The 26,981-nt window shown below is 42.0% G+C and overlaps 1 protein-coding gene across 1 annotated transcript in view; it reads left to right on the top strand.

Annotated features, from left to right (window-relative positions):
• Positions 1–26,678, top strand: part of LOC130609168 (cell surface hyaluronidase-like) — a 50,051-nt gene extending 23,373 nt beyond the window's left edge. The window contains exons 17-23 of the mRNA XM_057427868.1: positions 6,119–6,327; positions 17,538–17,720; positions 19,631–19,844; positions 20,582–20,683; positions 22,688–22,848; positions 24,135–24,244; positions 26,327–26,678. Coding sequence (XP_057283851.1) covers positions 6,119–6,327; positions 17,538–17,720; positions 19,631–19,844; positions 20,582–20,683; positions 22,688–22,848; positions 24,135–24,244; positions 26,327–26,547 — 1,200 coding nt within the window. The 3' untranslated portion in view covers positions 26,548–26,678. The remainder of the gene's footprint in view (positions 1–6,118; positions 6,328–17,537; positions 17,721–19,630; positions 19,845–20,581; positions 20,684–22,687; positions 22,849–24,134; positions 24,245–26,326) is intronic.
• The last annotated feature ends 303 nt before the right edge of the window (positions 26,679–26,981 follow it).

The following is a 26,981-nucleotide window of genomic DNA, read 5'->3' on the forward strand; positions in this document are numbered from 1 at the left end:
AGTTTGAGTAGTCAGACACAGCTCTGCTTTCTCCATGGAACTTTCTGCATGAAACTTTTGAGAATTCAATTGTCTTTGGGACTCTATGCATACAAAGCATTTGCACAGTCAGATCCAGATAAGCGTATCTCTCTAAGCTAAACAAAATCATATGCATTTGCTTTAGTTGTACTGCAAAGAGCAGGAGTTGCCATCTAAGTGCCTAGACGCTGCACTTTAACAACCCCTGCTTTACTATTGACTGGGCAGAAATGGGATTGGGCTCCTATGAAACACTCCCATTGATTTAATTTTTTGTTCTTGGCACTTGATTTTGCTCTGTGTCTCTAGAGAAATGGCTCTCTCTGTTCTGGAAACTTAACAGTTAAGTTCAGAATTGTAAACAAGTAGGCATTTATATTTTTATTTCTATTAATACCCTCCTGGTTATGGCACTCTACATGGTGAAGCAGTTTTTCCACCATAGAAAATTTCCTTGGCTAGATTTAGGCAAGCATAAACATTTGCTTCTCTGGGATATATTACTTAGAGTTTTTCTACTAAGTAGCATGCAGCAGGATGAGTAAAGTTCATATTAAATGCTTTACTTTATGGGTTTTGGGTAAGGAAATGTATGCATGCGAATGGTAGAAGAAATTGGTCCTATGCAGCAGGGTTCATTTTAATTTGGAGGGTGTAATTGTTGGAGTGTTTCAGCTTAACCCTGATTCTCAGCCCCTTGACTAACTGGTGATTTGTTTGTGTGCTAAATTCTGAGTGTCATACTTCAGATCAAAAGCCTAAAGGAGTGAATTCAGTTGTGGAGAAAGATGGTTTGCTTTGATCTCAGTAACTCTATTACAAAATCTGTTTTCCTTTCCATGTAGCTGTGGTAGACAAGAACTTTTATTCTTCCCTAGCGCAAGCAGGTGAAAATATCCTTTCAGTTCAAGGAAACAGTGACTCCTATATTACTGCTGAAACCGAGCCTGAGATAGTCAGCCTAGGGATGGGCTACTTGGCATGGAGACATGAGATCCAAGTCCTACAGCTAACATTACAGGCAAACCCTTTCTGAGTAAACTGCTTAGAGCTCAGTTAATTCCTTTCTGCTTGTTTTCTTGAATTCACTTTTCATGCTCTTCTTCTCCTGGATGTAATTTGCCCAGGAAAGGAAATGCCTGAGGAAACCCAATTCCTCTGGCAGTGTCTCTAGCTCCACAATATCCTCTGGCAGTGTCTCTAGCTCCACAACCCCCTATCTGGGGACAGACTTTTCTGAGGGTGTTTTAATCTGGCAGCTCAGGTTGACATTCCTACCTCTCTGCAGTTGGTTGATGGCGCTTCCTCCTCCATGTCTCTAAGAAGCATCATGCCGCTTTTCCACATGGTGTCCAAGATCTTCCTTCAGCAAAGAGCACGAAGAAGTGCCTCCTGCTTCAGCTTCAGTGTTGCCCTTCACTACCAAAGAAGGATTCTTGGAGCAGCTCAAAATCATGAAATTTACACAGGCAAGAACTACCAGGTTTTTTACTCCTCCTCTTTTGATTCTGGAGCCTGCAGAGTTGGTGTTGTCCAAACAAGACCAACCCTTTTGCTTTTTAATGACAGCTGAAACTCTCATGTTGTAATGTAAATAAAGTGAGGATTTAAGGAAGAACAGTAGAGGAAGTTGGCAGCACCACATCTGGCAATCTGTGTGAGTCACTCAGACCCTGTCGGCAGGGCACTGAGGTCCTCTGCGTTCCATGAACCTGACTTTCAGCTGCTGCAAAGGCCAATAATAAAAGAAAAATGCAGGAGAGGCTCATTCCATGTAGGTGGGTAAGATTTCCAAAGGCACTGAGATGGAGACTCCTCAACACCCACATTACTTGTTAAAATGTAAATGAGATTCCTAAACCATTTCTGATTTTTATCTAAATTGTAAGACAAGTGCCTTTGCTCCCACTGGGCAGTTGAAGCTGTGCACTTACTGCTTCCTTTGCAGACTTCACAGCAGCTCATCAGGAGAGGCTGTGAAACTTCTCTTTTTTGGTATTAGTCCTTATTAAAATAAGCAAAGCATTTGGCAGTATGTGCTGTTTTCTTTTACAAGCTTAAAAAGGTGTTAGACAGACATGAGACTACCACATAGATAAATTAGCATCAGTTTTGAATTAGCAAAAGATTGATGCCTTGCTATTTTAAAATACTTTAGGAAATTTCACCAGTTCAGTCACCTCCATACTGCAGGTGGCTGAAATGAAATTATTCCACTTCTCTTAACTCTGTTCTTGCAGCAAATGTTCGCAATTGCACTGATCCTGCATCTCCAAGTTATATATCTTCAGCTGGTATTGTGTACTCAGTGCCTCTGCAGCTGGTTTTGCTACTGATGCTTCTAAATGTAAAGCAAGCAAGAGATGCAGTTGGTAGTGAATGGTGCTTCTCTAACCACAGGCAAAACCATACAATCCCAGGGTATCTGCAATGCTTGAAGACTGTCAGCATCTCACAGAGTAGGAAGAAGGAAAAGCCTGCAAGATGTTTTTCATCTAATGGTGTCTGTATTTGGAGAAAGAGGTCCAATTTTGATCTCTGATGTACACCAGTGGAAAAACAAAGTAGTTTTGCTGATGTCGGTGACATCCTGTCATGTCCTAGCATGTGTTAGAGAAAGATAACTTTTTTTTTCTCTCTGAAAGAATTTTAAAGTCTTCTCTGGAAAGTTCATAGAGAAAATGCATTTTTCTGGGTGCTAGCCTTTTTTGAACAGTCAAACAACCAGAAGGGGCGAAAGCATGTTTTGAGCTTCTCATTTTTTAAGGTATTTTGCCACAGCTTGACAGCTGACAGCACAGTGGGACAAAAGCAATCTTGAAGAAACTACAAAACAAGCAGACCTCTTCTCAGAAAGCAACATTTTCTGTTCCAATACTTTGCATGTTGCTTATCTTCATACTCCAGTTGAATAGCAGATCCCCCATGAATTGTAAAAGAACTTATCTTCTCAGTTTCACAATCTACTTGGGAAAATTGCCATATAAGCACAGGAAATCTGACACATCTTTTTAACATGAAGTGTTAAGCAGCTAAAATGACAACTGTGTCCATTAAGCCACCCAGGAAAGTAGAAGGCTTGCATTTTATAACACTTTAACTAGCTTTTCTTCTCTTACTACATTAAGCTGTCACCACTTCTCATATTTTAAAGTATCTTCATGACCCACTTTCTTCTCTTAAATATTTTGATAGAGTTAACCAAAAATTATGGAGGTGTTGCTAAGGAATTTTTCATTGTAGAAAAAAAAATAATCTCTTTCTCTCCTTTTTATTCTTCACAAATATTTTGCCCCTGCAAAGGTGGATACAAGGAAGAAAAGTGATAGTATTCCGTGTTCAGTTCAAGTGAGTAAAGGTGTCGCAGATTAAAGGCTGAGGAAGAAAGAAGCTACACTGTAGTATCCCAAGAGAAGATAGAGCACTATTCTGAGGGTCTCTTCATGTACATATAGGCAATTACTACTGTAACCCCTTAGTGATAAACATTTGTCAAGATTCACCAGTTACACTACTGTATTTCTGTGGGACAGAAAATCACGTCCTGGAAGGCGTTCACTCTGTGGCCACTGTTGGTCATTGCAGGAGACAAAATCAGTTTACAGATATTTCTGTCAACACAAAGTGGCATTATTCCTTGTTCTGGGAATTACTGTTTCATGCTCAAAACAGCTACCACCATCATCCTTAACATCAGACCTATGACTTGGTCCCTAGGCCAAAGGAAAATGTTACCAAAACTCTCTGACATGCTTTCCTCGTCATCTTATTGAAGCATACTGCAAACTCTTTCAGCACTTTCTTGAAAACAATCATAGTGAGCAGCTTAGGCCATGCATAATACCCACTCTCTCTCTTTGTTAATTTACACAAATACCTTAAAGTCTAGAGAATTTTATTTTTCTTGGTAGTCTGTAATTTAGGAGCTTTTGGGGCTTATTGAGTGCATTTCCATCCTTTCTTGGTTTATTTTATCATTGCTGTATTTAATTTTGTAGTAAGTGCATACCAGCTACCACCTTAACATTCTGTGCTTGCTGGAAACACATGTTAGAAGGAAATCATGTCAAAGTTTACAGTGACAGGACAGAAACTCTTGCCTCTTATCAAGAAAGACACAGGTGGGCTATTATTTTGCAGTATCAGAGTTCATTTCAACCATTCTTTGTCAGAAAATGCTGTTTTGGTTGAGAACAATTAATACATTGATGGGATTTCAAGTCTGAAGGTATCTTACTGATCACCTGTTCTGACCTCAGCACTTACCATCCACGTGGGGATGAACGAGATTGAAATCTGGTTTATTGTATTGCATGTTACTGACTCTCCAATCATGGTTTGAATATAAACCGAAAATAGGTTTCCCTCCTTGGTTTCATAGATAAAAAAGGCCTTTTATCAGATTGTAAAAATTATTCTTCCTTTATTCATCAAGAATGAGCAAATGGCCTGCTGCTCAGAGACAGTTTGGAGTGAATTACTATCAATAGTTTTAGCCATCAGGAAAAATTCATTTAACGAAATTCTGGGATCCACTTTAATCTTCAGGGGTCTGCAAATACCACTCAGCATAGGCTCTCATCATTAAAATGCAATGATGTAAAAGGAAGAAGGGACCTAATATCCCAGAAATATTTACAACCACTTTTGAATTACTTCTTTGACACGAGACCCAGATTTTTAACTTGAGCATTCAGCATGTGGCTGCTGAATTCAGGGGTGAGGTGAGGAGTAGGCAGAGGTGGCCTCTCTTTTAGAGGTCCTGAGGAGCTTACACTCGCCACCAAAAGCAGGCACAAGCACAGACCTTCTGGGCATGAAACTGGAACTGGGAGCTGAACTGGGTGCAAACCCCAACTAAAATAAGCTCATATATAAACCAGTGAGAAATAGTCTGAGTTTGCAGAGCTTTCAGTCTGCATAGACAAGAGGAAGAGAAGCAGATATGGAGATGTGAGGGGCCCAGGTTTCACAGCCCTGCATTAGAAGGTGGATATCCTGGTAGATGGAGTCTTGCCCTCTCTGCTAGTCTTGCCTGTGCTTGTATCTTTGCCTGGAGTATTAAAAACTGTTAAGAGATTACTGCTTGCATTTTGATCTGCCTCAAAGACAGAAACAGAGTTCAAAATAATTTTGCTGGATGGATGCTCATGTAGAAGCTTAGACATTTCTGAGCTAACATGGTTTTCTATGTTGGATGTTTTAAGTTCTTGATGCAGTGAGTGCTATTCCATACTGTGTGAGAGGGAAGAAAGCAGGATTATAGGTGTCCTCACTTGTCATTGGTGCATTTGAGACCCTTTGGGGAATATAATAAGCTGTCCTCTGTAACCCAGTGTGCCAAGACAGATCCTTATGACTAGCTGTGCATCCTCCTTCTGCACTGGAATTTCACACAGGGGGAAGCAGGTGGACATCATGTGTTCAGCCTTAAAACTAGTGTTTGCCACTATGAATTGGCCTTCATTTGAGTGAGGACAGTAAAAGCATACAACTGAAGTGTAGTTTTGTAATTGGTGTGTAGAATTGAATTACAGGCCAAGGGCATCTCTTGGTCCCTGCACAGAGGAGCTCTCTTCTGAAGCCTGTGGAACATGGTATTTAGTCTAAAAGGTCATATAGTCAGGCCATCAAATTCTAGCCCCTGAAATTTCAGCCCAGACTGCTACTTGAGAGCAAAGATGTGGATTCCATTAAATAACTGGACCTAATCCAAAGCCCATTGAAATGGCTTAAGAGTTTTCTGTATTTTCAATGGAATAAGCCTTTTTTGAAAGTGCAATTGTTTTGAATTCATAAAAAAGTTAATTTGAGATACTTCCCTGATTACCTTTCTCCCTTAAGATTTTAAATAGTGAACATTTTTATGGCACTATCCAATTCATATCTCCCTTCACGGTATCCCCAAAAATGGCTGAAGATTCTATTTCTGGTTTACCTTTTTATTTGAACTGGAAATGTTTCAGTGACTTTCCAAATGTTCTGAGTTCTACATTGGCAAAAAACCGTTTACAGGCAAATGATGATCAAATGCACATGTTATGGCTGGGTCTGGCTTGTTTAATGGATATGTTTGTCATTTTCTTTTCACCCTTAGCTTTATATTCAGGCCAGACGCCCCGAGAATCTGACCTTATCCATTGCCAGAGCAGCATACCATTCCCATCCCTTGCGGTTGCAAGGCGTGAACAGAGGAGCACCATACCAGCAGTACCAGCCTGTCGTCATGCTTGAGCAGGCTTATATCATCCAGTGGGATGGCAAAGCACCCGAGGATATTATCCTGTACCCCATCAACTTCAACAGGTATGTTGTTAGCGAATATTCTATTTTCAGAAAGTCTGGAGCTTTAACAACAACTCAGGTTGTTCACAAGTTTGGCCTTTCAAATGTCAGCAATTTCTGAGAGTGTGGAAGCAAAGTGTTAATAGCTGGCACTTACTGATGCAATGAGATTCCTCTGCTTTCACTTTATTCCATTTTTTTTTTTGATGTGCAGAGACACTTCTCTTTCCAGAAAATTTTGAAGCAGAATCCAACAAAGTCCTGGCCTGCTGTCCCTAAAATCCCTCCAGAAGAGCTCTGGCTCTTGTTCATTTGTTTGTACTAGTTGGTGCACACATAATTTATCTCCCGTATGTATGAAGTGCAGAAATACATCAGAATCTGCAGAGAACTTTGCATCTTCTGTAATCCAAATAGCACTGCAGTCACTGTTTCTTTTTACATAAAGTTATAAAATGTTAGGACTCAGTACAGACAAACTGAGGCTGTGCTGTATTTATTTCCCATGTTTTCTTGTAGTGTTATATAAAAGCAGAGTATATCCATTTCAGGTACTACTTTTCTCCCTTCCAATCTGTTTCATTTTGCACAATTTCATTTATGGTTTTTAGTACTATTCTTAGTTTAGTGAAATTACTTGTGCTTTGCACTGGTACAACTGTTAGGGGGGAGTCCTACAGTCCAGGCAGCTTAGCAGTGACAGACAGTGCCATGGTTTGCACAGATGAGATGCTGCAAGAGATGAGCTCCACAAAAAATCTCTGCCATCACCTTGGGTTCTGCAGTTTATATCACTCCTCAGCTATTGATAAAAGCATAACATAACAAAAGGACAGAGATGTGCAAATGCAGACTCCCGTGATTACACACAACCCAACCACGCACAGGCTCAGATTTGCAAAGGAAAGGTTTCAGATAGTTGACATGAAAGAAGTCAGAGGCACTGAGGACATGAAGCAGCATGTACTGCTGGTAAATCTGGCGGGTTCCCAAGCCCATCCAGTATTATCCACCAAACCCCACACCCATCCGCTGCTGCTCCAGCAGAGCGTCACTGCTGTGGTTTTAGCTTAGGATAGCTTTGGCAAAAACTTGAGCTCTATTTGGTTCCCCTGAAATCTGGGGAAAAATACTGTCCTTAGTTCCCATTATGAAACCTCATAGGAATGTAGCTGAGAAGGGTAATTCTTCCTCTGTACACATGCCCATCATAGTCAGTGACATACACCTGGTCCTCTTGATTTAAAGATATAGTAGCTATGGGGCATGACCAAGTCACTGGAGGATCAGTGTTTGGACACTCCTGTCACAGAGGAATTATTAGAATTAAATCACTGTTTTTGGTATTGATATATCTTCGTGCACTTTAAGGAAGAGGAAACCCCATTAGTCTCTCACAGACAAGCTGAGCTTTGCAAGTATTATCTGTCTTAAAATAATTAACTATTTCCTGCTAAATGGAGAGCTAAGTCTTCTGCTGGGTAACTGTCACTGTGGCAGTTAATACTTGACAAAGCTTTGGCCCATGATCTTCAAACACAGATTCAAATCTGAAGGCAGCACTGGGTCTTTGGTAAAACTCATCTTGAAGTTAGGCTCTTGTTCAAGCAGCAACTTAACTGCATTTTGCTATTGAAAACCACAATGTGGTTGCGGTTCTTTTTGTCTTGTGTGAAACCAGTTATTTGAACAGGGCAAAGGTTTATAGATTTTTCTGATCCAGAAACATTTGGCAAGGTATATGTTTTGAAGAACTATAAACAAGAAATATACTGTAACAAAGGAAAACCACAGTTTAACTTAATTTCATTTAGATCATCTTGCTAAGAAATAATTAGGAATGAAATGTGTGGCTGCTCTGTGTACACCTCAAGTATGCTGGATGCTAGCTAATGCAAGACTTCAGGCTGATGCAATAGCAATAGTGAAATATCCAGACTATGCAAAAATATGGAGGAATGAGATGTCTGTGGAAGGGTAAAGGAATTGAGGTGAAAAATAGGATTTAGGAGTTTGAAGGAAAAGAGTGGCTGCTTAAGCAGTTCCACGTATGACCTTTATTAAACATTGTATTCCAGTCATTTCTGGAATGGAAGAAATCTCAGGTTATGGAGACCAGAGTAATCAGGGAAGACTTTTACCTGTCTCAAGTGGCTTTATGTTTTGTTTGTTCTTTTTTAATCCAAAACACTGAATAATCTGCCAAAAATTGAGCTCTTAACATAGCAACATCTGTGCAGAATATGTGACACAAATCAAAACATGTTAGATGAATTTTAATTGCAATATCCTAGGATTAATAATTTTAGGCATAACCTGAGTGAACAATTAAACTATTTTTAGTCTGGTTGTTGTAAAATGATGGATAGATGTATCTGGGATGCTGGCTTTCCAGCTAGACAGCCCTCATGCTTCTGGAGCAATTTGCTCTACACTGGCTAAAGGAAGGTCAGAGGGGAAATAAGGAATTTGACAGGGAGATGTGTACCAGGATTTGGATTTCTGTGGAGGTCAGGCATAGCACTGATGTTGAATACTTGCACAGTTAACACTTTCCCTGCGTCTGAAGCACTGTAGAAAGACCTAATAGAACTCATGCCAGTTCAGATGTCTACTAACAGACCGGAATGTTCAGATTCCTGGGGTGGGCAGGATGAATTCACATGACTCAGCTGAATTTGGCAGCGCTGCTTTCCTCAAGCTGTGAATCTTGTCCAGTGAATTCATAGGCACTGCCTGGATGGATTTACTCAGCAGAGGAGGACACCACTTGGAGCACTGTCACTGAGCAAATCTTTGTCATGGGCACCTGAAGCGTTGCTGCAGTACTTGTGTCTTCCTCTCACTGATTCAGACTGCTTTTAGAGTAATTATTCAGTTTCTTCACTTCCACCAAAATATGTACCTAAACCAAACTATGTCTCCATGTGCTGCCGTCTGCAGCCACGTGGTGCCAATGAGCTGTTTTAACGTACAACTTCCCTTCCAAGGAGGGATATACTTGTTTGCATTCGTCAGGGTAGCTGTGTTGCTAGCTGATTGATGGGCAATATAAAGCCATGGTGGAGACCCCCAGGCTGTGTTTTCAGGCTGCTGAGGAACAACATTCTGTCTCAGCAGAAATGCCTTTTTAAGCTATAGATAGGGTTGTCTGTCTAATGGCTGGGAGTTTCCCTGTGAGGATGGGTATTGATGCTTCTGGAAAGAGGTATCGCAGGACAAGTAATTTCTGAATGTTTTGGCAAGGGAAGAGAAGGAGAGCTCTGGCTGGAATTTTAATGATCAGGAATGAAGTGTGCTTAAGAACCAGTCCAGATCTGCTGAGGATTGCTCTCATCAGGCATAAAGTGTGTGCAAAACCTTCATAAATGGAGCCTTTGGACCCTTTCTCCATGGGCTTCGTCTCTTTGTTGGAGCAGTTTCTGCCCCCTCAGAGCTGTTTGTATGTTTTCTTGGTAGTTCCATTTTTTTTTCTTTCCAGCTTCACAGAAGGTGAGAAGTATCTGTAAGACTGAGTTAAGGGCTTTCCTCAAAATTACCCCCCTGAAGCACAAAGGCGTGCAGACGGCATCAAGCTTGTTAAAAGACTGAGGAAAGGCTGGTAAGCCAGGAGGAAAGAATAGAAAACACTGTTTGATTGTGAAGTAAGTGCCTCCCTTTCAGGTGCTGGAAAAAGGTACAAAGATTGGCCCTTCATACAGTAAGCAAAGTCAGAAATGAAGTCCTTCAATTTAATGACAGGCTTTGTGCCTGTGCAAATTTTCTAATCACGAAAGAAGCTAAGGCAAATACTATTATCGCAGGCACAGTGCTGTTCAGTAAATCAGCTAGGCTTCTTTGTGCTATCAGCACATCTAAAGATAAGAATTAAATCTCCTCAAAGCACATATCTGGAGTATAGTGTAATAAGTTGTGTTGTTGAAGCAGCCTGAAAAGCGGTGGCAATTAGAATGAACATTCCTTGTTCTTAATGAGCACAGGCAAATATCTCTATACTTGGTTTGTTGAGCCTCAGAGGGAAGGGTTTTCCCTTATTAGGGCTCTCTGCTGCGGTTCGACAGAGAGAATTCAGGGAAATGTGAGCATCTAATAACATAAAGTGGGTATTTTTTTGTACATAGATCGCCTGAGTCCTGCAAGCAAGGGCTTTCCTTTGTACTGCACTTCTCCTGAGAGATGATGACTCCAAGGACCGTGCACGGCAGCATTCCCCAGACCCTCTGCATCCTCTTAGCTTCACCTGTAGGGGTTCAGTGAAGCTCATCATATTAATGTTCTTTGGTGTCCTGTTGCAGGATTTGGATCCTCATGGGACCCTTAGAAGATAAAATGGCAGGGGAAGGCCAAATTTCTTGCCAACAGGGAGCAAAAGGGCAGATGTCTCTGTGTGCTCAGGCATGTGTCCAGCCTTTCCCTGCCTTGGTGTTTGTGCAGGGATGGGCAGAGGTGCACAGCTCAGCTCCTGTATTTGCTAGGCCGGAGCTCTGCGCTAGAACTTGTCATATTCACCAGTGAATAATCTTCATTACCTGAAAATTCAAGTGCTTGGAATGAGCTTGTGTTTAGATTCTTCACTAGAATTCGTGGAGACTTTGGACACCGGGTGATAGGAAGCTTCCAGGATGCCACAGCCCATCCAAAAGTGGAGTTTTCAGTGCAAGCAAACTTACACAGCTCATGTGTGTACTGAAACTCTGGGGGACTCATTATATTTGTATTTGTCAGGGTTGTGTAGGTAGGTGTTTTTCCTACAGCTTCTCATTAAATGCCAGTCTGATTCATACTTTGAGCTACTTGACATTTTTGTGATTAAATTCCTTAGTGGTGATAAGGTATGGAGGAAAACAGATAACAAGACAAGGCTAGAATGTGCTTGTTGCAGGCTTGCCCAGTTTATGGATATTTCTTAAACTGTTTCTTTTTCAGATTAGTTCTAAATGAGCTTTTCCTCTTGCTTTCCAGATTGATAAATGCACAGGAAGGCAAAATTAGTGTTTCAAAGTGGAGCTAACAGTTTAAAGCTGTGACTGCTTTCTTGTTCTTGTACATACATGAGTTCTGACCTGGATCCCCGAGATCTGGATGTAATACAAGTAACACCAGCACTATTTCCAATAATAATAAGAGCTACTTGGATTTCATATCCCGCCCCTTCTGATAACATCTGTAGTTCAGAGTTAATCATCCACACAATACAGAAGTCAGCAGATATATTTGAATTCCCTTCTGTCTATTTAAATCCCTTAAATTACCCACAGGTCAACCCATGGACCAAAGCCATGAGATTGTTTAAAATTGGAAAAAAGCTAAACCATTTGCCAGAACACCAGTTTGCCAGAACAGCACTTTGCAGATTGAACCATTTTAGTACATTTAGGCCAAAGCAGGTGCTGACATCACCTAGTTTGAGTGATCCTGAAGCCCTGTCTTTGTTCCATCCCTTGCTGTTCCCTGTCCTCTATGGCCTGTGCCTGCAGCTGGCTCAGTGACAGGGATTAACAAGGTGACTCTGAGAGAGTCCTTCCTAAGCTGATCATTTTACAACATGAATGAGAGCAATCTGAGCACCAGACAGTCCCCAGGTGACGAGGCAAACCAGACTGCTTGTCACTTTGAAGACTGGTACATGAAACCTGAAAGATTTTTTTCATGTTTTCACGCTTTTCCTAGCCCATGGAATGGGGTTTGAGGCTACTCAGGGCCACCAGGCTCTCCTGACCTGACGTTCATCCAAGGCACAAGCATCAGGAAAATACAAAATACGCAACAGTCAGCAGTACAGTACTTGGAAATATCTTAAAAAAGCTACAAATTGAATTGGGATGCGATTCCTCTGTGAAAGCATGTAGGGTGGGAAAAAAGATGGTAAGATGATGTACTATATTTAAATGCACGATGTTCTTATTTTTGCTTGCATACAATTGTCTGTGAGCCAAATGATGGCTGAGTCAGACCCTGGTTTCGTAAGTATCAGCTGAAGCGTACCTCAGGGCAGGATCCCTTCTGTAATTTATTGCGCTTCACAAAAAACAAAAATCATTCTTTATTGCCTAAGGGGGCATGTGGGTAAAACCAAAAATTTTAATTTCTGTTAAGAGATGGCCTATGCTTTTGAATTTTTAATGGCATTTCCTAAATGGCAACATTTAGGAAGGGCATTTAAATCCCAATACACAAAACTCTAGTTAGCTAAACACATACCTTATTTGTTGGTATCCCTGCAGCAAACGGTCTTCCAGATTTGTGTATCCTTAATAACAAGGTCCTGGAAAAAATGGCTGGATTTTTGCCCAGAAGCAGTGTTTGACATCGCAGGGGGTTGGATGTATTTAAAGGATTTGAGGTGAAGTAGTAATTTGAGTAGAAAATTAAAAATCAATCTAGAAAAAGAGAAGCAGCAAGCAACAGCATCAGGGAGCTGGTGGGAAATGTGGGTTCAAGGAGAAAACCTTAAACAGGGAGAAACTGGTAAGGATGTGGCCAGTTTCCTTACAACCCTTTCTCCACTCTTCTCAGCACCTATGAAATGTGTGGGTATTTCTTGCTCCATTTTCCCCACCAGTGATGCTGGTTGGAGAAGAGGTGGCTTGTCCTGAAAACAAGTTTTATATCAGAGAAGATTCAGCCGGGTTGTGCGTAGGTTGTTGTGAGGTTGGGAGATGTTTTTGGAGAGAAAAAACAGCTGTATCCTGACTGAGAGCAAGGAGCATTGACCTCCTGTGATTTGTTCTTAGGATGGGCTGGAGGCTGAATGGTGGCTTTGCTTTTTTTGTCTTTTGAAGTTCAACCTTCAGCCTGTGAGACGAACTTGCCAAAGCAGCACATGGGGATTTCTGCTGGGTTCCCATGTTACGAACAGGGAAGTTTCAAATGCCTAGTTGTCTCACTCCTTTTGAAACTTCAGCTCACATAGATGTTGACCAAAATATCAAAGGGGTTGTTTTTAAATAGGAGTAATAACAGTTGGGGGAGACTGACTCACTGGATGAAACTCTCTTGGATTTTTGAGCTCAAGGAAAAAATAAGTAATTTTTTAGTTGGACTCCGTGGCATTCCTTCATTAGCTTACCCCAGATTTTCATCAGTGAGATCAGGATTTGGACTGTGCACTTCCATGGTCATCAGCTACATGACACACCATGTCAGTAAACACGATGGAGCTGTTTTCTAGAATGATATTCATCAGCTTAGAGGTTCCCTTTGCTAAAATACAGCCAGGATTGGCACCAGCATAACCACCAACCCCAGCACTAGATCATACCCATTTGCCCATGACTGATACTTTATCCAATGTAGTCAAGGGGTATGTTCTCAACACTGAACAAATGTTATTTGTCCTCTTTCAGGCAGTGATAGTCCCAGCCATGCACAATTTCTATGTTTACTGCAGCCAAATCTCATCTCCAAGTTATATGACTCATTTTACATCCCACTACTTGCAAGAGTCTCCCCTCCTTTGCCTGCTTGATCACGTTTTTCTGAGTGGCTTTGCCTTTGGGAGTGTGGGGTTGAACTGGGGGTTGTTCTGGGGGTTGTAAATGAGGTATGTATGTGTGTACGTGCAGATCTGTATCTGCCACATGTCCAAGAACAGGAAACCTCTTGCCTGCTTTTTTCCCTTTCCCTCATCCTTTTTTGCTTTTGCTTATCCCAGGAAGCCTGCTCATTGCCAAAACATAAAGATACTTTATGTAACACTTTGATGTTTCTGCTTCACCTGAAAGAGCCAGAACTGCAAATGCCAATATCCTGGTGAAAAAAAAGAAAGGTTTCTTGGGTTTGTTTCATTCAGCCATTTCCGAAAGAAAATAAACAGGCTAAATACATTCATAAAAATGCATAAAATGCACTGCGGGGATTTTTGAATGACAGTAACAGAGGGGCAGAATTGGCAGGTTTTATACGTGCTGGTGTCGGCAGACTCTCCACAACTTTCCAAGCGATGTTTGAAACTGTTAGGACCCACTAAAAACTGAGGTTTTGCTGGTGCATATTTAGCTTTTCTCCTTCAAATGCTTTTAAAAGTTTTTTTTTATTTTTTGTAAAAACATGTAGGAAAATGTTGGCCTGATTAAGAGCAAGAATGGAAAAAAAGGAAGATGAATATTCCTTACTTATAAAATGAACTGAACTTTATCACCAGAAAGGCTGTGAACACAATTACTTAGTTTTGGGGTGAGAATATCTTAAATAGCTCAATTTTGTTTCCTCTACATGAATATGACTCTCACACTGACAGCCAAATCCAGAGTCAGACTTTCCACCTGAGAATATTTTTGTTTCTCTTGCAAGAAACTCTTAAGAATGGAAGTTAAAAAAAGCAAGTGCTGTGTATTGCTACGCTGGACAGCATTTCAAAAGTCTGGCTTCTTCCCCTTGTGTTTTAAATTATTTTTCCCCTTTTTTGTTCTTGTCTTTAAGCATGAGAGCATTTAAAGGTTCCCACAGCATTCAGGCAGTGGTGTGAAATTACTTTGAATTTGTAATTTTGGGATCCAATATGAATTTGGTGTTTTTGATTCTTGCTAGTGCTGCGTGTGTCCCTAAGCTGCCGAGGCACCTGCAAAGATCCCAAGTGATGTGTGGGTACTGAGAGCAGCAGAACAAGGACTCAATGTCCTACAGGATATTTAGCTTGGTTCAAATTTGTCTTATTCTGCCTGCAAATACTCACCCCAGAGGAGCAGCTGGTAAATAAGACACAATTGAGATGTTTAAACAGAGAAATAAAGCAGAAGCCACAGTTTTCTGACCACCCTGAAAAAGGCTGCTTCCTGACCCAGCCAGGAAGTCCTTGGTGGCCATTGCAGTGGCTGAGGAAGGGACACACACACATCTCTTTTCCTTTGAATCCAAAGTCCAGTATGTCCCATGGCTGATTACTGCGTCTTGCCTGAGGTTGCATTTCTCCCTCGGTTTTGGCAGCGGCTGGAGAGCGGGCATCTAACCCCCATCCACTTGTCAGCTGCAAGGCAGTGTCCTGTGGACCTTCCTGCAGTAGTGATGTGTCTTGCTTTGCTTTTTCTGGAGGTGGTGGAGCCCAGTTCAGTCACACAGACTGGTATTTGGGAAGGTTTACAGTGGATTTTTTATGAGCTGAAGAAACATCTAAATACAAAACTGTTAAAATACCACTAAATTAAAGAGAAAATAACCACCTTATTCTTTCCTATATTTATGTAAAGGATAGCTTCTAATACCTTCCCTTCTCCCATCTCCTCCCAAACCCTTTGCTGTGGGAATTCACTTATCTCCACTCCTTCCTTCACAAACTCCAAAGTAAGTGCTTTTCATTTGATCTTTTCAATCTTGGTGTGTTTTATTTCAGCATTTCACTCATCCTGCTCACATGCATACTAGACTGTAGCACTAGTATTCCCAAATGCCTCGGCAACTCAAGACAGTTGCAGCTGTGGGTTTTTCACACTTCTTTTCCCTTTCACCCTCCAGTTTCCTTTTCCAGTGCCTTTCTTATTCCCCAGAGAGGTGGCAGTCAGTGTAGCACAACACCAAAGCTGCTTCCCAGCATCTGAGGGAGATGACAAGCCCTTTTTGTGATGGTGACTTCAGGGGATGAAATGTGCTAATGCAATGCAAATCACCCTTATGAAACAGCCAAACGTCTTGGGATTCCATCCTAAAAATACTCCACAAATATGGCTCTGGTGCATTTCTTTCATTTCCTCTAGTCAGAGGCCAAATAATCTGAAAATATATCCTTTTTTCTAACTGTCCTGTGTTATGACACAGCTGGAGTTGGTTAAAAATCTAGAGGGCAGTATCTGGCTTAAGCTGATAGGTCTTTGTGTGGCTTTGATTTATTATTCTAGAACAGCCTGTCCCCTCTTCCATCCTGTAGATAGTTTTGTTTTGTTTTAATGAGAAAACCAGAAAAAGGCTGAAGTAGCTTTGCTTTTGTGCTCTCCATGTGTAATGCAAAGTAAAGGTCTTAGGAACGCAGATTCACAGATTTCTCCAAATCAAAGTGGTTTCCCTCATGTATGGCTCTGCTGGCAGGGTGGCAGGTCATTTCAGGGGAGTCCTTGGAGAAACTTTGTCTTCCTGAGTTTTGTAGGACGCAAAAAGAGAGCTGATGAAGGTGGTATTTGTCTGTCTCTAAGACAAATTGAAATTCTCACATTTTAGCCAGGAAGCTAGGTAGTTAAAAGAATACATTTAAAGCCTGGATGCTTTTGGTAATATAAGGAAAGCAAGCTAACCACAGTACTGGGACAGGCTCCTTGGTGTGGCACACTGAGCCACTTCAGAGAGTGGAAATGAGTTAAAAAAACCCCAAAAACTTAATTATCTTGGTATTCAGTTTTCTTTTCAAGTGTAAACTTCTTGTGGCTTTCTGCTCTGCACAGTGCAAGGACACCCCACAGACAGGAAAGAGTGTTGAGCTCTTTAGCGGAAGATCATTTCCATCGGTACCTGAATCGCATCATAGCTGTACCCTTTGGCTCTGAATCTTGCACCAAAGATTTCTAGTTTGGAGCCAGTTTTTCCTCTCTGTGAGGGTGGCAATATGAATCACAGGATAAAGGAAAGCCATGGGGGCAATTTTTTTTGTGAATGTGCATACCAAAATTGTGGTAGACAAGAGTTAAAAAACTAAAGTTAAATAGTTTTTTATTATAAACTGACATTGAAGACAGAGCTGGGGAGAAGGAGATTTTAATGGAAACCATAATAATAAACTTTGCTGTAAAGTGGAGGAAGCAGGTCTCTTTAGACCATGGCTCTGGTTCAACTTGGAGATTATTTTCTAATTCCTGAATCTGTGCCCCTGGTGAAATGTCTGTTGGATGCTGGTTCCCTCTCCTGCAGCAGCTCCAGATGAACTAAAACAAGTCCCAGCTGCCTCAGGAGACGTGAGTGTGTATGTGACTGGTTGTACCTCAGCTTTATGGGGCAAGGAAGAGAAAATCTCTGTATTTAAGCCATCCTGGCACCTGATTCAAAGTCCTCTGAGGTCAGCTGGGGTCCCTGGATCAGACCTTCTTAATAAGCAGTCGTTGTTTCCAGACAAAGCAAAAAAAAATCTGATTTTCTTTGGCTTTGAGGATTTGTTATGTGTTTTTTTTTATAAAGCAGGAAGAGAACCTCAAAGGGCATTTCTTTGTTTTCCCCTGAAAACTGTACTCTTGGCTGCAGACCATCTCTCCTGTACTCAAGCTCTTAAGTGTATTTTATTCTCTCTTCTCCCTGCCTCCCCTTTTTGCCTTCAGAGGAGACTGGCTGCATGTTGCCCTCTGCTATCCCAGGGAAGCTGTTTTCCAGCTAGTAGCGGATATCTACGAGCGACGGACAGGGATGGTGCACAGTGTAAAGCACTACCTGGCAGCTCCTTCCTGGGCCAGCGCTCTCAATGGGACTGGCGAGCGGCTCTTCTACTTCGACAGAGCATCGGGGTGAGCCCTGCATTACCCCTGAGGGGGCAGCAAACCCTCGGGGTCTTTCTCTTACCAGCCCCAGCACTTCCTTCCCCTTTCTAGTAGTTAAAATTCAGGCCTGTCCATCTTGCATGGTCTTGTTATTGATTTCAGGTCAAAATAGATTTACAGGCTGGAGTACCTGTAGTAGGTCTATGTCTGTATCGCCCAGCAGTGATTTCCATTGCTGTTAAGGAAACAGCTCATTTCTTGGCTGAATTTAGCTCCTTTAAGGCATCCCTGCTGCTCAGATTGCTGCAGGTGTGGGTGCACAGTGTAAATAGTTGTTAAAATCCATTGTACCCCAAAAGGCCATGAAAAGGAGCCCTTTTATGACTGCTGCAGTTCCAACACTGAGGGAGTTTGGGACTTTTCAACTTCTTCATATTCCCATGAAGATATTTCTAAAAATTAGATTTTGTGATTAAAGGATACCACCATGGTGCATCTCTTATTTTGAAGGCATGAAGAGAGTCCTAGAGATCTTGCACTGTCTTTATAAGACTCGAGGACACCTTTGGTTAAAAAAACATATTACAAAACACTGTTTCTCCACCAGCTAAAACAGTTAGGGAGAAAAAAATACTTTGTGGTCTAACCATGGGTCCCATGATGCTTCACCTGACTAAGTAGCTGCTTCAGGAACAATCCACAAATGCCAGATTTGAAAATAAGGTGGGATATATTTATTCATTCAGCCATAACACATGAGCAATCAAATCCCGGAATGCCTTCCCTGCTAACCAGGCTCCCTGCTGATGGCCAAGTCTCTCTCATCATAGGAACTGTGAAATGACAATTTGCTAATTAATCCTCCTTTCCTTTTTTTTTTTTGGGAGGTGAGGAAGGGGAAGTTGCCCAAATTCTGAAAACAGGTTGTTTACTACTGAATAGCAGGGATATGGTTATACCTGTGGGTCTGTGCGGGAAGAGCCATTAGCTGCCAGGAGCCGCCTGGACCTGGTACATGCAGATTGATGGGTCTAAACTAACTTCTGGCAGTGTCAGCCTTTTGGTTCTCTCTTTAATTCAGTAGTTTTTTGTTGCTTTTTTTTTTAGCCTTTCAGAGCACAGAAGTTACAGGATTGGCTTTTTCTTTTCCTGTTGTTGTTTTTTAGACTTTATTTCATAATGAGTGGGATGTTCCCCCTTTTTTTTTAACCCCACAGGCTGTGTCCTTGGAAAGGGGCCAAGCTTACTCATTCTTTCTTCCAGACAAATAGAAACAAATATTTAGTTTTAAAAGAAATAGAATGAAAAACCCCTTTAAACCTCACGTATCTGATCCTGCAGCTGAATTGAGATGTTTATATCATTTCTTCAGCCTGAATTGCAGAATCAACACAATTGAAAACATACTTAGAACAGCCAGAAGGAAAAAAGAACTCCAAAGGCCAGAAGACCTGGCTGGCTCCAAGCTTTTGTTGTGCATGCCTAAGGCTAAGCTCTGCCTGTGGGCTGAGGCCGTGAAACAGCAGAGTGCTGAGCAGGAGATGCTGATATTTCCAGGCAAGCCTGTCTCCTTCACAACAGCCTGAGCTCTTTCTCTGATGGATGCCACCATGCTTTGGGCAGAGTGGGGTGCCTGTGGCTGGAGAGAGTGTCTGCCCCATTCAGTGCTTGCCTGGTGAATGCAGCTGGCTTGGGCATACGGTCTGCAAGTGCTGCAGGTCTTGTCATGGCAGGACGAGAGGGGAGCTCAACCTGCACCCTTGCAGGACACATTTTGCAATGGGTGTGCCATGTTACACCAGTCTAAGACAGGGTTGGATTGTGATGTTGGGAAATGTGAGAGATAATGGAATTCAGTAAGTGCAGATCCTCCTTCCACTCAGCTTGTCCTCTAAGCACACGGTGGCTCTTATCCCTTTGTTTGCTCTCATTTGTAGGTACCTATTTGTTCACCTGCAAGCCCATGAAGCTCGGGAAGGACACAGCTACTGCTCTCAGCAAGGCTGCGAACGCATTAAGATCATGGCACATATGTACCCGGGGGACTCCTGGAGCTGTGACCCAAACCCCTTCCCAGAGAAGCCAGCAGCCACCCAGCGCCCTGTGTCCCAGCACCCAGCCGGGCCATGCAGGGTGTGTGGGTCCCCGCAGGTACACACCACATGAAACAACAGCTGAGGTTATGCAGTAGATGTGCAGCCATATCATTTTTACAGCGCATAAAGAAAAAACATAAGGAATTCCCACTCATGAATCTGCCCAGCATCACACAGTATGTGTAGAGGGAAGGGGTTTGCTCTGAATTTCGGCAGCTTTTTGTACTATGCCCCAAAGATAGCCTCAAAGAAATTGCCCAACTGGGAGCATGTGAATGCACATTCATGGAGCCTTTCCCTCCCAATTTCTTTCTTTTAAACAAGAAATACAAGGTCTCTAGAGGGGGCTCAGACTGGATTAGCTTTGAATTCCATAGTACAACACTGCTGATTTCAAACTGGGAAGTAATTCCAGTTAATAGGAATAACTCGGAAATTAGAGCCAGGATCTCTCCTCATTTACTGTAAATTCACCCCACTGTAAATCCTATAGAATTGTTTCATACAAGATTTGCATTTGAGTTTATAACCAAGCAATATATATGCAATTTTAAACTGAGTTAGTGGCAGGGTGACCGTCAGAGGTCTCTTCCAACCAGCATTGCCCTGATTCTTTTATAAATGGTGTCTTAATAATGAACACTTATTTGTGAACCAGGATCACAGTTTGATAAAAGGATTCTTAAAGTTTTGCAGTCCTATCTATATGAGCACTGGTACCTGGTGTCACTTTGGTGATGAAAACCAGTTATCAAGCCAGTTGTTATATTTCTGTCTCTGGTGTAATTGCAGCTTGCTATCACTAGCACACCCTCAGTCAAGTATATAAGGATTCAGATCCAATCTCTCAGCAGGACGGACATACAAAACCACTTGACATCCGCATTCATTAAGGTATATTGTGTTTTACTGCATTTGAAATGGTGATTAATCAGGGGAAGCTTTATCTCCAAGGAAAGGTGATGCAAAATCTTGCTGAGCTGTAGAGGAAGGAAATGGGAAGTTCCCTTGGAAGAGGCAGATGCATTGTTCCTCTTACAATTAACTGTACTAAAGTCACTGGGAGTTCGTATTCCATTCAGATGAGGATTTGAGCCCTTAGGAGAAAAAAAAGGTCTTTTATCAACCACAAGAAGAATTAACACCACTGCTCTAATGTGGAGGAAGAGGGGGGAACAAGCACAGAAGTCATTGTTTACAAAGGATGGGGGAAAGAAAACCCAAGTTTGTTTTTCTGATTGCTGGCATTACACTAAAAGACAAAAATAACTGTATTTCACTACTGAAGGGGTGTGGATCTGTCAGGCTGTCCCTACACATGCCTTACATGTCTGTCTAGATGTGAAGGGTGACTGAAATGCTTGCAAGGACATTATCCAGGCTTACATGCCAGTGTGGTACTGAATTATAATTAATGCTGACAAATGCCAAGCAAACATGGGACAGCGTCCTTAAGGAGTCTGAGCAGCCAAGATTTCTTGCCACATTCACTGACTGCATCCTCAATAATGTATTCAAAACCATTAGGTGTTACTGGAAGCAGCATCTCACCTGTGATGAGGTGCAGAGACCTGTGCGTGTGCAGCAGTCGTGGGACAGGTGCAGTATCCTCAACGCTGCTTTGCCTTACCTAAGGCTTTAATGCAAAATACTGTTTTTTGAAAAGTTTTGTTCTGGGCTAAGCAAATGATGAGGTTAATGTCTAAACAAAAAGGGACCATAGGAGCCCTTGTGCTGGTTCCTCAGTGGATTTGCAGAATGCAGACAGGGGCAGTATGCACAGTGGGGCTGTTGCTTTTGCTAGCAGCCACAATTACGTCAGTTTGCAATGCTGGTTGCTCTCTGCTCCGTGTGCATCCAGACTTTGACACACTTCCCAGGCTTAGGAGCATGAGACAGCCAGGACCAGGCGTTTAGTCTGTCTTTGCTCCTCCTCACTCCCCTCTGTCCCCCCCTGCCCCAGGCCTCCCATGGCCCATACAGTCAAGTTTTCCATACCCTTGACACCCTGTTGCATTCAGCATCCTCTGACATCTTGCAGAAGCCCCTTTTTTAACACTTGACTCTCTCATTCATTCTGGCCCTATATTCCACGGAGGGATAAACATGTCTCAGATTGATGGGAAGAATCTGAGCTCCCAGTTGTCTTTGGGCTATGGACAACTATGTGAATTACACTGGCTCATGTTGTATCCTGGGCTTAGCTTTCTGACAGCCTGATCTTGGTATGCTGTTGCTCTCCTTGGTGGTAAATGTGTCCTCCCAGGATAAGCTGTTCCCCAGGATGATGGGAAGATGCACCAGTATCGGGCACCTCAGGGAGTCTTTGCCTTTCTAAAAGCAAGTATCATGGGGCACATCCTGAGAGGAGTAACTTCCAGAAGAAGCCTGTGCTGTAGGACAGGAAGAGAGTAGGAGCCACTTGTGCTACAACTTCTTTGAAGCACTGAGACCGAGAAAGAGTATTTTGGGTTTGATATTTGCACTTCCAGGGAAAAAGTCCATGTGTTGCTTCTATTCCCCCATCTGCTGTCTCAGCACCTCTCCCTTGCTCCGTGGTCAAATCTGCTTTGCCAAGTGACAGTAATTTTCCCCACATGGAAAGAAAGTGGTTATAGGCTGAACTAAGCATTTAACTCCCAGGGTTTTCTGCTTCCCAAATGTATCTTCCTAATACACAAGAGATGACCTCATTCCTCCTGGTTTTGTACCCCATTGAGAACATTTGCTCCCTTGTGCCACTGACCATTTATCAGTGCTGTCACTTCATCTGTACTAATTGTGCATTTAAAATTATAGGGCACACACCCTTGATAATTTCCTTGCTTATAAGTCCTTGTGGAGAAGCAGGGTCAGAGTCTGCCTCCATAAAGCTAACCTCTGTTTTTTTTATTGCAGATAAATGACACCATTTTCCTCTTCAATAGCCATGGGCTATTCTTTGTGGTGGTAGATGCATGTTCAGGAGCTGTTGTGAGTAGGAGGCACTTTGACACAGTTACTGGTGAAAACGCTGCCAGTGCAATAACTGACTATGTTCAAACATCTATAAAAGAGAGGTAAGCAAACTGCTGGCAGCCCAGTTCATGTAGCAACACATGGCTGATAGACAGAGAAAGGAAAATGACCTACTTTCACAACCAAACCTGTGCTCTGAAGGAATCTGGCACAGATCAAATATATACAAATCCCAAATATCACCTAGATAATAAGAGGAACAGGGTCTCTTTCCCAGGATTGCACAGATTAGAGCAGGCAGAAACAGGTTTTCTGGTAAACTGGCAATTCCTTCTAAATTAACCATTCAGTTTCCAGCATGGAGTAGATAAGGTCCTTCCAATGACATTTGCAATCCTGTGCTGCTGTCCTGGTGTCCAGCAATTTCCTGGCAGTTAATGATTCAGTTTTCCAGTTCTGAAACCAAGTCGATTTTTGCTTACTCTTACTGTTTTTGCCTTTTGTAACAGATGAAAATCATAGGTGTGCCAGATTTTCCAATAGGACTTTTCCTGGGTGAGCCAATGAATAGACCTGCCTGCCTGCAGGCTCTGTTACCTTGCATGTGTCCTGGCAATGGTCTGGACCATCTCCACTTCTGTCTGTCCCACATTCCTTGTGGGTTTATGTGTTGCCACATAAACATGGAACAACAGAGATTTATAGATAAATTCTTGGCTGCTGGCAGGAGCAGGTCAAATAACCAGAAAACAGACTTTCAGCCCAAAATATTTCTGAGCAGTTAATGACCAAAGATTTGAACACTCCTGAGCTATTACATCTGTATTTATGCACATGAGTACATTCATGTATCAAACATGCATGAAGTGACATATATCCATATGATGCCTACATATTTGGTTTGATTTTCTTGTAAGATGTGTATTTTGCAACTCTAGGCATGCAGCTAAATGCAGCCACTTGTGCCAGTAATTAATTGCAGGTACAATTCACTGGGGGCTGAAAGCACATCTTTGAGGATCTAAGTTGGATGGAAGCTTGATTGAAAACCAGACCCAGAATACAGATGGTTTCAGAATCTGAGGACTGCACAGCAACTGAATTTCTTCTGTTGCTGAATGTCCCTCTCCCATAAAGGGATGCACTTGCAAACACTCACTTGTGCTTATTTTGATTCCATGAGAAGTACAGGTTTAATTTAGGAACATTTAAACAGAGGCTTAAACTTAGGAAAGTTTACATGGGATCAAAATCAAAGGGATTGAAACATATTCTTAAAGTTAAGCAAGCTCTTAAGTAGTTTTCTGAATTGGAGTTTAAAGGTCTTGTGGATTCTTAATGAAATAATATTTTGCAATCATGTGGTAATGACTTTCCTTCTTTTCAGATCACTTGTTCTCGTGTGCTCTAGAGATATTGCAGATGTGGTGGGGAGCTCTGAAATGCCTATTTTTACCAGGTTAGGTTCAGCAAAGCCTATTGTCATCCACAAGGAAGGTAAATGTATTTATTCTACCATTTTCTTTTGCTAAAGAAATACTGGTATGTTTCCTTATCAAAACTGTACACATCCTTATATACTGCTTATTGATAGACTTCCTAGCACAGTATCCTAGCTGTAACCTAGTAAAAACTTGGATGGTGAGAAGTACGAGAGTTATTTCAGGGTTTTGACTCTACGTCACCAGTGAGAAGCTGCATGCTTCAAATTTTTCATCCTAAAGGGAAGTTGTTTTTCTAATCAAAAACAGAAAAAAAAAGTCATTTGATAAAGATTCCAAGTTCAGCTGCTTTGCAAGGAAAAACAATCATAAATGGAAAAGTTAATGAAAAAGAAAATTACCTGAAGTGAAATAGGAGCTTTTATATATATAGAAGGAAGGTAAAATCACCAGTTTTGGAAAGTTCTTATTACAGTTTTACCTTGGATTGCTGCAACAAATCCATTGGTATCATTAGTCCGGGAAATCCATGCTGGGTTTCCTCCTGGAAGATTGGGGCTACTGAGTCCAGGTTTGGGTGAATAACCTGGGTGATTGATAAGGAAATCACAAAACCAACCGACCAGCCTGACTGAGTTTTAATTTGCAGTCTCTCAAGCAGAGATCACCTGGAGAATTGGCTGTGTTTCCAGGTGTTTCCAGCTTTTTTTTTATTTATTTTTATTGGGGGTTTGGGGATTCTGCTCCCCCCCCCCCCCCCGTTTTACTGAAATTTGTATCAATTTCTGGTTCAAGTTTCAAAGTTCATTGATATAAGCATTCTGGGGGAGGACAGCGTAGTCTTTTAAAGCAGAGACAGTGATTTCACTTTGGTGCCTTTTTGATTCCCAAAAAGCTGGTTTTATTTTCATCCTTTTAAAAGCAAAACTTTGAAGTTTTCTCTTTTTTTTTTTTTTTTTTTTTTGTCCTGAAACCTCATTGCTTCATTCCTTCGTCAAAGCCCTGAATACTTTCGAAAAGAATTTTTTGATTAAAAACCAATCTGTTTTGTTTGTTTTGTCAAACTTTGTTCCCTGAACCACCTTTGCCACTCGCATGGGCACAGCACTTCCAAGTCATTTTGGGAGCTCGGTTCAGCCTTCAGCCCTGAATGCTCCTGGGGCACAAAAAGCAGCAAGCAGGACCACCACCCTCCCGGGGGCATGCTAGTTGGTGGTCACCTCTTTGCTCTGACACTTTGGCAGGATGCTGGTACCTCCACTGCTGCTGATCACGTGTAGCCCCTGTTTTGTTTTTCCTAAGGACAAGGGTGTTCACCCATGTGTCTGCCCTGATTTCCAGTCTGACTAATTACATTCTGCTTATGAGCTTTCTCCTGCTGATTCAGGTATGTGCACTATTTGACTTCACAGCTCCAAAAGCAATTGCATGCAGGACTGATCTGCACTGGGGGGGGGGGGCTGCGTTCCAGGGCAGGATGGAGCATTTCTCCCAAATGCATATTGCTTCTGCCAAGGATAATGCAAAAAACCCCAATCCACTTGACCCCAGCAGGATCAGGATTTAGGGTCTTGTTGCCTGGTTTTTCAAAACCTGATTTAAATTAGAAGTGCTTACAGGAATAGACTCAATCCAACCAGCTGCAATAGCCTTGAGAGTCTTTGCAATGAAAAACATACTATAAACACAAGACAGTATTATTAAAATAGAAGAATACATAATGCCTCTGTACTTTGTGACAGGACCAGAGCACAGGCGACATGGGAGATAGTTTCGGCATAACAGGAAGAAACTGATGTAAACCAATAAAAGAAGGATTCAAAATGCCTAACCGTTTTCAGGTAGTCAAATACGAAAAAGTACCAGTCTCATGTAAAAGTAAAGAGTAAATCAATACTCCTGCTAACTGACATCTGGGAACCCATTGAGATAAATGGTGCAGTGAGGTTCTGGCTTCAGTGAGGCTCATTCCCTCTTTCATCATCCTTTTTCTCTCCTAAATGTTCTGTTATTTTAATCCAGGAAAAGAAAAAAAAAAGACTGAGAAGGTCCCGTCATGTGGAGGGAGCCTGTGCTGCACTGCTAGTAAGTGAACCAACCCATCCAGAGGATCACTCTCTTTGTGTCTGTTTTTCAGGGAGTTTTGCCATGCTTGGCTATAAAGGACAAGCCAAACCCTCCTGGATTAAAGTCCTTAATCATGCTGGTTATCAGAAAGCTGCTTCTTTACAGCATTACGTTCCCTTGAAGCTGAAAGAATATCAATGTCCAGCTAATGCTGATGAGCCGCCAAAATCTGCTTTTTCTCAGAGCAGCTCGGAACACATCTCTACAGAGGCTGCAGCTTCCTGGGATTAGCATCGCTGGGGAACACCAGCCAGGCAAAGCCCGCTGCTGCCACCAAAGCTGCTCTTGTTTTCATGGGATTGTACCAAACCAATGTTGTTCACTTGTATATAGTATAACTAATAAATATAGTCTCATCTTAACCTGCTGTGGCAGAGCTTTATTTTGCAAACAGTGCCTCACAGGGCGGAACAGGAAAAGCCTGTGGGCTGCCTTTCCCAAGGAGAAGCATTTCAACATACCTATGATTTGGTGTCAAAAGGTAAGTTTCAAAGGCAAGAACCTGCTCTCCAGTATCACAGAGACTGGAAATGGAATTTGGCGTGGAAGCTTTAGCAACATCCAGGGAAACAGATGAACTTCAGCAGAGGTAGGGAATTCTCCCTTCACTTCTGTTTTCCCTCCATTAATGTCTGCTTTTAAAACACCTAAACATCCACTTGCCC

This window comes from Pezoporus wallicus, unplaced genomic scaffold (genome assembly GCF_028554395.1).
Source record: "Pezoporus wallicus isolate ANWC-B61680 ecotype Strahan unplaced genomic scaffold, APGP_CSIRO_Pwel_v1 contig_3952, whole genome shotgun sequence".
Lineage (NCBI taxonomy): Eukaryota > Metazoa > Chordata > Aves > Psittaciformes > Psittacidae > Pezoporus > Pezoporus wallicus.